The 11,978-nt window shown below is 33.7% G+C and overlaps 1 protein-coding gene across 1 annotated transcript; it reads left to right on the top strand.

Moving 5' to 3' along the window:
* Positions 1 to 8,213: 8,213 nt before the first annotated feature.
* On the top strand, positions 8,214 to 9,923 carry LOC149196013 (methyltransferase FGSG_00040-like). Its single transcript, XM_089408106.1, has one exon. The coding sequence runs from the start codon at positions 8,214 to 8,216 to the stop codon at positions 9,921 to 9,923; it is 1,710 nt and encodes a 569-aa protein (XP_089264232.1).
* The last annotated feature ends 2,055 nt before the right edge of the window (positions 9,924 to 11,978 follow it).

Raw genomic sequence — 11,978 nt, 5'->3', positions numbered from 1 at the left:
TCTCTTCTAATGATAACATTTTTGGACTTAAGTGGAATAAGTCTATATCCTTTGACATATTCAGAATATCCAACAAAAATACATTTTTCACTCTTAGGTTCTAAAGCTTTATGTTTCTCATCTGGAATATGGGTCCATGCTTAACTTCCAAAAACACAAAAGTGACTGACATCTGGTTTAATTTAGCTCCATGCTTCTTCTGGAGTGATATTCTTTAAAACCTTAGTAGGAGTGTGATTTACTATGTAATTTGCACAATTCATTGCTTCTGCCCAAAAATTAAGACTAAGTCCTTTAGATTGAAGCATATAATTAACCATTTCCTTTAAGGTGCAATTCTTCCTTTAAGTTACACCCATTTTGTTGTGGAGTATATGGAATAGTATTTTGCAATTGAATTTCATGCTTAATGTAAAAGTTGATGAATTTGTTGTTAACATATTCTCCTCCATTATCATATCTTAGCATAAGAATTTGATGTCCAGATTGTTTCTCAACAAAGGCCTTAAAGGCCAACAACATGTTAAAGACTTCACTCTTGAGTTTTAAGAAGTATACCCAAGTGCGTCTAGAGAAATCATCAATGAAAGCTAAGAAATACTTGTAGCCAGAGAATGAAAAAACTAGAAATGGACCACATAAATCATTATGCACAAGTTGTAAAGGGGTTGAGGCGTGCTAAGAGGCACATTTTTCAAAACTACCTCGATGATGTTTTCCAAGTACACATCTGGAACAAGCACCATCTCTGCAAGATACCATAGGGAGAACTGTCACCATATTTTCTTTACATAGATTTTGAAGGGAGTGAGAGTTTAAGTGACCAAATTGCTCATGCCAAAGTTTGCTCACTTCATCATTATGAGCAACAAATACCGAGGGATGAGTTGATGACCCAAAGTTGTTAAACTTATACAACCTTGTAGAATCATCAGCAACGCCAGTAGCTAAAATCTGTCTAGGATCTCTTAAGTCCTTAATTACAACATCGTGAGGTGAAAATTTAACGATTTTACCTTCACCCGAATGACTTATCTGATATATAGATAGAAGGTTGCAAGACAATGTTGGAATATATAATACATCATTAAATTGACCATTATCTAGATTAACAATTCAAGTCCCTACAACACTAAGAGATCTATCATCACCAACATATATATTTTTGGTGTTACAATCATTTAAATAAGAAAACATGGCTTTGTTTTTGGCCATGTGATAACAAGCTCCAAAATCAATGAGCCACTCATGAGAATGAGAAGAAGAAGATACATTTAGTGCATAACCAGACCGAGATGCTTGACAACCACATGTAGAAAGTGATATTCCTAAAGATGAAGTTGAAGTTGAAGAGTGCTCCAAATGGATGTTATGCATCTTCATTGCTGCTTCCAAGGCTTCGATCTTCTTAAAGCATTTTGATTCTAAGTGGCCATCTTGATTACAAAAGTGGCAATGTCTACCAGTCTTCTTCCCTTTGTTTTTGTTTGCTTTATAATTTTGTTGAAATGATTTTTCATTTTGAGACTGAAATTGATTAGGACCATTGTTTGGTTTAGGACCATTATTTTTAGGATACGGCTTCTTAGGTTTCTTTGAATTTGGTTGTTGTTGGGCGGCTAAGGCTTTCTTAGAAGAGTTTCTAAGATTAAGAAGACCAAGATATAAGGTTTTTTCTTGTTCTCTTATTAAAGAATCACAAAAGGCATCAAAAGAGGGGGACTTGTAGTCTTGTCCTGGATAAATAAATGCTTCTCTAATAGAATGGAGGGTGGAAACAAACACAGAGTAGGTTGGTCCCAACTTAGTAAGAATGGAATAGATAAGGCTACCATCTTATTTCTTAACCTTAACACCTTCCAAGAGAAGTCTAAGGGTCTTGAACTTGAACAAAAAATCTTCAATGAAAGAAAAATTATTGGGGTCCAATGTAAGCAACTCATTTTTAAGTTGATGGGCTCTAATTTCATTTTTAATTCCAAAAAATTTAGTGAGCTATTTCATTGCTTCATTAGGGGTATCAAGTTCTGCATATGGAATCTAAGGTCCAGAGAAATAGACATCCCTATCAACCAACATGCTTGATCTTGCCTATTTTCCCATTTGGCTGCCTTATCTTCATCTTTAGGTTTGGTTTCTTGGCCTGAGGCTATTCTGTAAAGACCTTTACTTCTAAGTAGATCTACAATGTAGGACCACCATTGGAAGTAGTTGGTGCTGTCAAGAATAAATTGGAATGGACTTTCCAGTTTAATAGAAAATGAAACTATAGATGCTGAAACTAAGTATTCCAATGGAAATATCTCGAAAAATTAGGTTGATTAAAAAAAACGGCTTCCGGATGAAGAAGTTATGGATTTTTGAAGAAAAGTTATTGAAGATGCCGACGAAGTGTGTGAATGTGCGGAAGTAAATGATAATGTTATATTTAAACCCCCCCCCCCCCCCCCCCCCCCTTTCCAAACTTAATCTAATTAGCTCACTTTAAAAAAAATTATGTGACCCACATTTATAAATAAGTGAAAGTTGGTTTTACAATGGTACTTTATGAGCTACCCACTAAATTGTAACTTAAATAAAAGATAAAGAGACTTTAGAATTATAAGTGACTCACTTTTTATAATGGGTTAGAACACTTTGGGGTGTGTGCTTACTTGAAAAAGCTATTTTTGCTTACAAAACGAAAAATCACACAACCCAACACGAACATGCAAAAAAAACCAAACCTTATGGCTTGAAGTTAGCTTTCTCCGGAGACTATATATTTTTCTTAATGTTTCTGATTTTCTGAGATCACACTAAGGCGTTGTGGAAAAGAGCATACACATGAAAAAATTTCTTCATTTCTATTTCTGATTTGCCTAGATAGCACAGAGTCACGGAGCAAAGAACATACGCAGAAATGAAAGGTATAGATCCAATAATAAAAAACAGAGAGTTAAATAAACCGAAATAAACAGAGAGGTGAATAACTAAAACTAAAAATAAAGATTGTATACCTCCAGATCTTAAAATTGACATATCTAGGGCTATCGAAAACTTTTAATGAAAGGGGTTCCTCACTGGAAGAGATGCTCCTAACACCATAGAGTAGCCCTCTCGTCCCAAAAGCAGTCATAAATAATAGATCTAGAAAATGGAAGTCGGATGTAGTTGTACTGGCTTCAGATTTGGATCACCAACGAATGCGGCCCTCAAATAGCTCTGATACCATGTAGGAATTTACAGGGTAAGCTCCTTAGATAGAACACCAAAGGACACCGCTCACAAATAGATCGCAGATCAATACACCAGTATTCTTGATGTGATTAAAACCCTCAAAGAGGGAAACAGTCCACGACCTAAGCCAACGTGGCCACTTCAAGCAATTTATTAATAAAATAATAAAATTTTACATAAGCTTCTCTCATGATCAGTCACCCTACAAATGACCCTCTATGCTCTTTAAATAGAGATCATGGACCAATCAGGTGTTAAGCCACAGATCAAGTGTCGGTAATACCAAGGAGAGAATGAACCGTCGAATCAATTCATGTCTGGAGCATATCGTGACAGTTGGATTGTAAGTTACAAAAGTACATAGCAAAGAAACGCACTTTACCTAACTCTACACTATACCAAGTTATACTCAACTATTTCATATGTGTCGGAATATCCTAACAGGCAGGACGTTTCCAAGTAAGGAATTCTTGAGTTGGTTAGCCAGTGGAATTCCAATTGAAGCCTTTGTGCTTAGTTAAAGACCTTGACTAGCCTTGTTGGGGTCTGAGTTGTTCACGATTGGACCTGTATGGTCATGTCATGGAAATTGTTCTAGATATGAAGCTGACTCGGGATGAGTTTCAGTAAAGCATACTAATTCTCATTAATTGGGTGAAACATTCTATCCCCTGTAATTTTTTGGTAGACTCGATTGTTTGAGGAGCAGATTAGTGACAATTTGTTTTGGATGCTTGTCTTTCTTTCTGCCATGTATTATTTACTGAGTTATTATGCAATGATTATTCAATGTGAGTTTAAATTCCTGAAAATGTGTATTAAATATAATACGACTAGATTAGGTTAGTTCCATGCCTGAACAAACATTAGTCCATTAGCTCGGAACATTCATAAATCCTGTTTCTTAATCTAGAAAGGAAATGACAAGTCCTAAAAGCATGTCGCATCGAACTTCTAGATTTAATAAAAATATTATTGTTTCACAACATATAAAATCAAACATTGAGTGGGAAAAAATTAGGGTTTCTATGAATTATTTCTTCTTATAGAAAGAAAATTTGGAGTACAACAAAACAAAATATTTGAACTACCAACTAAAGGGAACATATATGTTTAATGTCTCAAATAAGAATTAAAAGCTTTTAGGGTTAACCAAAAAGAGAACATGTAGATACGTATTATACACAAAATTTGTAAGTGCAGACTATAAGACCTCAACTTGTTCTAGAAATAATAATAATACCAGACATTTTGGAGAAAATATTCCCATCATAAATTCTTGTTATTGAAAATAATAATACAAGACATTTTACAAAAAAATGTTCCCATACATGTCGAATTAAGACCCCACCGTAAAGAAAGAACTAAACAACAACAAAAATTAGTGGAACTAATAATTGTATACCATAAACCCTTATGGTTAACAAGAAAGACTCGTTGAAGGGAAATAATGTAAGAACTATCAAATAGTATCAAAATAATTGCCACTATTATGAAAAAATTGAATGGAAGAACTTAATAGTTGTAATACTCCCAAGTGTATCCAGAGTAATTTCTTAGAACTGAATTAACCAATCCCATAGGCCATAATCACCAAACATTTGACAGAGAAACTAAACCAGTCTATGCATTACATCGTAATAATTGGAAGGCTATTCTGCGAGTGTAAGCCAAATTCTACTAATTTCAATAACCAACCAGGGTTTTAAGGCTACATGGCTAATACCCACCAACTCAACTAATCAAAATAACAAAAATACAAGAGATCATCCTTTGGAAGGAAAGACACATTTCCTAATGTAAATCAAAGCCTAAAATTGCAGCAGCCTCTCGGACCTGTAGCCAAACAATAACAAAGAGAAAGTATTAAAACCTAGAAACTAAGGGAAGTCGACATCGCTGTAATCCAACTTTGTTCATAGTAATGTGTGCAGGTTGCACCTGTATGTTTTCGTCAACAAATCTGTCAGTGAGCTTGTGGCCACGAGTGTAACTACAAAGAAAAGCAAGTTAGGGCGGGGTTATCGAATTTACCTGTAAGAGCGACAGAAGAAGGTCACCGTCTTTTTGATCCTGCACATAGATATTACAACTCAGAGGATTTGGTGCGAAAAATTAAAGTAGCATATTTGAGGATAAAACCCTCAACCTTGAAGTTAAGAAATAAAATACGCAGTCAAACTTCGAATTCGGAAAGCCATTTACTTGAGCTTGCAGAGAGGGCTTCTTCTACTGCATCGATATTTTCTTCTCAAATACCAAGAATCGACCAGTAAGGTCGTAAACCATTTAAAGAATTGACCAATAACCTACTTTACATATGCACAGACGAGGAAAAATGAGAAGAACAAAAAATGAATTGCAAGATTAAAACATCAAACTAAGAGCAGGTGGGTCGTAGAATTATATTTTACTTGGTACCAATCGATAATTGTAAATAGAGTAAGCCTGGAAGTGGTAAGCTATGTGTTGTATTCTTTCCAAGTTTAGCTCGAAGAATTGCTACGTTGAATCCGATGCAGTAGGGGTGTTGTAGGTGGGCAGCAACTTCTATGCTAGTGGGGAAGCATATCAAGATTTTTTTTATGTAAACTTATATTTTTATGTTTTCTATGTATTTTTTTATATTTTTATATTTTTATTTTTTAAGAATTAGTTTGCAAGTAATTTTTGTATAGGGTTAAAACCTAGAATCTTCTGGCCAAGATTTGAACCTTACACATTTTAGTTTTCTTAAGCCTCACATTACTTAGATCTCTAATTGAGCTGCTCCAAAGGACATTTCAAATTTATAATTAAACTATTAATATTATGTGAAATTTGTTTAGTTTTGTTAGTAATAATTCTCTCACTGACTAATTTTTCCCATAGTAAATATATGGAAGAGATGTTGTCATGTTATGTAAACATTTTGACTCAGTGAAATTAATTTTCAAACTTTAGTTTTGACAACCCAAGATTTTCCATGATATTATTTCAAATGAATAAGACAAACAATTGTTTAAACAATATTATAAAATTTAAAAAAAAATATTACAATACATAAAATTATAACTAAGAATTTAGGATGGCTGGAAGATCAGTAGTTGTTAGGTCCCAGCCCTCTCCTCCTAGTGGCTTTCTCCCTTTAGTATTTTTTTTTGGGGTTTTTTATTTTTTTTTTATTTTTTTTTCGAATTCTTAATTTCTCTAATATTTAAACCCTTTGACTTTTAAACTAATATTAATATTTTTATTTTATTTTATTTTTTTTAATATGATTATTATTATTATTTGTTTTTATTTTTATTTATTTATTTATTGATTTTATTTTATTTTATTTTATTTTATTTATTGATTTATTATTATTATTATTATTTTAATTTATTTATTTGTTTATTTTTATTTATTTATTTTTTTGAATACTTGAATTCTCTCATATTTACTTTTGACTATTTAACTTTTTTTTTTGTTTATTTTTAATTTTATTTATTTATTTTTATTCTATTTTTTATTGTTATTTTTATTTTTTTTTACTATTTTTACCCTTAATAATCTATATTGTAATCTCTCTAATATTTTTATAGGGATACTCTTTGACTTCAAATATGATACTAATCTATTTATTTTAATATATTCATAAATATAGGTCTTTTAGCTTTTATTTTAAAATAGAAATAACTATTTATAGATTATTCTATTTTTAACTTATTCAACTAACTAAAATTTATAAACATCTTTGATAACCAATTAATTTATTCATTTATTTTCTTAATTTAAATTAAGATTTAAATGTCCCTTAACTTATATTTTATTTAAAATATAATTAACTTATATTTAATTAAAATATAATCTCTATGACTTGATTTATTTTATAATTATAATATATTAACTCGCTTATTCTAATGTATATTTGCAATTATAAAAATGGTCCATTATTAAGAAATTAATCATTGAACTTAATTAAATAAATTATGCCCGCTGTTACCTGATCTGGAAATTTGGTCATTGGACATTCTGGCCGATCTATTTATAATGCATAACAAGATCTCCTCATTTATAATGCATAACAAGATCTACTCATTCAACTTGTCCTGGCGATGAACCACACTGGTTGGTTCCAAACGCATCGGCAAAAATATTTCTATGTGATTTTTGCCAAAAATTCTTCTCAAATAACTCTTCTAAATTTTTTTAAAGAACAATAATCTTTTTAAAATTACTATAATACTTTTTATTATATAAAAATTATATCATTATAACTTAGTCATATATTTATAAATATTAAATCACTTAAGTTTCATCTTAACTCGAGATGTATGAAATGTCCAGAGATCTTCACCCGATATCTTTCAAAGTGCAAACATTCATCAAAGTCTGCAAATTCTGTAGTTAAAAAATAAGTTTCCATTTCGAAAGATATAATCCCTCAAATTATACACTAAAAAAATAAATGTTCAGTTGGAAAAATTTAGTCCTTATCCAAAATTAAAATAAATCAACACTGATTTATATTAATAACATATATATTTATGTTAATGATTTATATTAATAACATTTCTATTTATGTTACTGTAAATAAAATCAATAAAAATGTGGGAAAATGACTTTTCATCCAATCTCTAAATCATAAAGGAGAAAATTTTTGAGATTAGGAATTAAAATTAAATTTTAATTAAATGAGATTCCTATACGAATATCATTAAATTTTCGTAAATAGATTGTATGACTTCATTATGCCCAACGGTAAAATATGGAAACTTAAATCAAATTTATCATGTATACACGTGGCAAATCTTGAGCCGTTCTTGGCACCGGCAATCAAGGGCACTCGCACAACCATAACAACGGCTTCCTTCTTCAAATTCCGACCTTTCAAATTCATTCGTGTGGCATGATTACGCTTTTTCTCCGTCGTTAAATGTGATTTTGGGAGAGGGGAGGATGAAAAAGGCGAACGATTGATTTTTTACCTGCAGAGCAATATTCCCGGGGAGAAGAGGAGGAGCAGAACGATGGAGAACCTGCGTCGCTTAACGGCCTCCCATTCAACTACTTGTAAGGACGATACCTCTGAGAGGTTCGATAAGCAAGCGCTTCTCCAAATTCACGACTCAAGCCGTCAGCGATTGGCGACATCAGTTCAAACAAGTTTGTCCTCCACGGATCCCGTTGGCAGCAGCGCCGCAGCTTCTTCGGTTTCGCTGGAAAGACTGGAACCCATTTCTTTAACTGAGTTGCAGGTTGGGCAAGTCCACCGTGGCCGCGTTCTCTACGGTACTCTCTGCGCTGAGTCTTTCAGGATGAGCGCTATCATGACCGTACTTGAAGACAATAATGGCTTTGCCGCCAAGCTGGCAATCTACAATGCGGCTCATTCGCAGAAGAACGTCGAGATGCTTTACCTCAAAGGAGCCAAGGTGGCCATCAGGGAGCCCTACTTTAGTCGCGCCGACGACGGTAGCCTTGCAATCCGTGTTGACAATCCTGCCAACGTTGAGATGCTCGTAAATGAGGAGGAGCAGGCGGAGAGCCTGTTGGATGTGGATGTGGAGGAGATGAGGCAGAAGGGCAACGGCTGCTTCAGAGACAAACAATGGGACGCAGCGGCCGAACATTATACGAAATGCATCGACGCCGCTCTGCTTCAGCTCAAGAAGACGACATCTAACGACAATAGCACTGTCAACAACTGCCTACTGCTCGCCTATTCCAACCGGGCAGAGACAAGGCTTCAGGTGAATGAATTTGAACTCGCGCTGGAGGATTCCGACAGTGCCCTTCGGATCGATTCCAGGAATCTGAATGCCCTCTACATGAAAGGTCGCGCTCTGTTTGGTCTGAGGAAGTATGCGGCCGCATGCTGCTATTTGGAAAAAGCTCACAAGGGCAGCCCCACCATTATCGAAATACAAGACGCGCTTTGCCAAGCCAAGACTCTGTACTCCCAGAGCAGGAATGGCAATTATGACATCTCGGACTACATGCTGGGACGCGCATCTTCTCCCCCTGAAGTGGCCGATTTTATTGGCCCCGTAGAGATAAAGATGACCAAAGACGGCCACGGTCGGGGGCTTTACGCCAACCGAGAAATAAACACCGGGCAGCTTTTGCTGGTAAGCAACGCTGTTGCAGTTGCTTATGAAGACGATGACTCCGCCGGGATCAATTCGGCCCACCGGCCAAACACTACTAAAGAAAATCTTGTTGCCGCCGTCGTCAATGCTGCCAGGAAATCGCAGAGATTGCTCCACCAGCTTTATAGTTTACGCGACTACTCTGAGCCTGGTAGCCTGGATGTTCCAGCCATTGATCTGTTTAAGACAGAGGGCCAAATGTCTGCCAGCGAAGCAGCAGGAAAAGAAAAATTGGAGGTAGATAATATCCGTATACGCGATATTATAAGTCGGAATTCATTCGGTGGAGTCGAACAGAAATTTGCTGCAGAGTCGAACATATATGAAGGCGGAATCGTGCAACGAGGCAAGAATTTTGTCGGACTCTGGCTGCTGACGTCCTTCATCAACCATTCGTGCCTACCGAACTCGAGCAGGCTGGAAGTTGGAAGCGCTATGTTTATTCATGCTTCCAAGCCCATCAAGCGAGGAGAAGAAATCACCATTTCCTATTTTGATACCCTCGTCCCATTGCCGCAGCGCCAAACCATGTGCGAAAGCTGGGGTTTCCAGTGCAATTGTAGGAGATGCGTTCTGGACTCTCTCTGACGGCAGACCTGGAGCCTATAACCGCGCGGTTCGAGGAAATGCATGACAAAGCATTGGAGGAAATCAATGCTGCAAGGTCCACTAAGCGTTTTGACGCTGATCTTCCGACATGCGCAGAATTTGCAAACCTTTTTGTAGAGGCAGAGAAGATTATCAGGAATTCCGCCTTGTTAAAAACGGAAGAAGAGAGAAATTGGATTAGCGCGTCATTTGTGTCTGCATATCTTGCTGGAACACAGTCGAACGACTTCTTCCTCACAACGTTGATGGACCGCGTTCCTTCAAAAGGACAAGTAATGGAGGCCATTCAAAATACTGTGCCGGGGGACATGCGAACCCTGGTCATGGTAGCCCACCAGTTAAAAGAAGCCAAGCGTTTGATACGGGATGAAAGTGAAGTGTCTATTACACAACAGGCGAGGGAGGCATGCACCGGAGTATTTGGAAGGCATCGTGAAGATGTTCTCAACGCGCTCGTACTACGACATTCACAGTGCCATCTCTTTTAGTAACAGTACAACCGCCATTGATGATGATCTGCGCAGAGAGCCATTTTTTTTGGTGTAAGTTGTTTTAAATATTTCGAGTAAGTAGTTCGATTTTCATGGTATGGCGAGTATTCGACGGAGATAGGAGTATGAGAGTTGTCTGGATATCATTTTGGGGCGGGAGGGCTGAGGCTCGTAAGGAAGAATTTTTAAACGTTCAGAGCACGATGCGTGTGAGAGATATAATATCATAATTGAATCTCTTTTTTAGTTAGCTTATTGAAACATGATAATGTTGAATTGTTCCTTATTATTGCAATATTGTACGGGTAAGTTTTTCTTCGGTTTTTAACCTAAGAAATCAGTCTTTCTATTTTAATGCCTTAAAATTATTCAGAAACATTAAAATTACATTACGTGTTGTTGGAAGATAAAATGTTTAAAATACAGTTAACATGGTTCGAAATAAAATTGGAATCTGGTGAGGATAAAATTTCAATAACAGTAGATAGTATAGTTATATAAATTAAAATTTTAATAATAGTAGGCAGTATAGTTATATAAATTAAATATTTATAAATGCGAAATTAATTTATAATATTTAAAATAATAATTATTATTATTAATGATAAAAAGAATTAATATAAAAATTAAATATATATGTATTTTAAAAATATATATAACAAGATTTTTAATTTAAGAAACTTATTTTATTTTACTACATAAATTTTTAATATTTGAAATATTGTTTTTGGTAGAAATCATATTAGAAGAGTTTGGTACTAACTTGTGTGGTTCATCATCAGGATAATATGAAGAAACATACAGATTAAATAGGAAGAGAAATCATTCTAACTAGGAAACGACTATACTTAATAGGAAGAAATAATATATTTCTTAATTTAAATAATTTTTAAATAAATATAAATAAATACTAATAATATTTCTAATTAACCTTAAACTAAATAATAGAGTCAAAGTATATAAACAAGTATTGATATATTTTTTACCTAATTATAAACGATTAAGAATCTAATCTTTTAGTTATAATTTAAATAAATAAATATATATACAAAATATAAATTAAAATTTAAAAAATATATTAAGACTTTTGACTTAATTAAGAAAATATATATATATATATGAGGCAATGCCAAGGGTTATTAATATTACATGGCCAAAAAGCCATAAGTCATTTCATATAACATTTTTTTAATTAATAAATTTAATTAAAAAAACATAATTACTTTAACAATAAATTTTACTTTTTAATTTGTATATACTACTAATAATATTCTATAGAAATTAATCTTTATCATTCATCCAATAATTATTGATAATTATATTAAAATTTTGAGAATTTTATTTTAAAATAAATATACTTATTAACATAATATAAAAATATTAAATTCATTTTAAAATCATTATTAACTAATTTATAAACTAATATAAATATATTTAATTTTCATTAAATGAGAAAACAATTAAAAAATAAAACTATTAGAGAAACAATAAATTTTTTATAATAATAGTGATATAACTTTTTATTACCCTAATGGATTTTTAA

The sequence above is a fragment of the Pinus tabuliformis genome, chromosome 2_2, assembly GCF_031772625.1.
Source record: "Pinus tabuliformis cultivar Carrire ecotype Pingquan chromosome 2_2, CPIR1, whole genome shotgun sequence".
Classification (NCBI taxonomy): domain Eukaryota; kingdom Viridiplantae; phylum Streptophyta; class Pinopsida; order Pinales; family Pinaceae; genus Pinus; species Pinus tabuliformis.
This window is presented reverse-complemented; position numbering and strand designations above follow the sequence as displayed.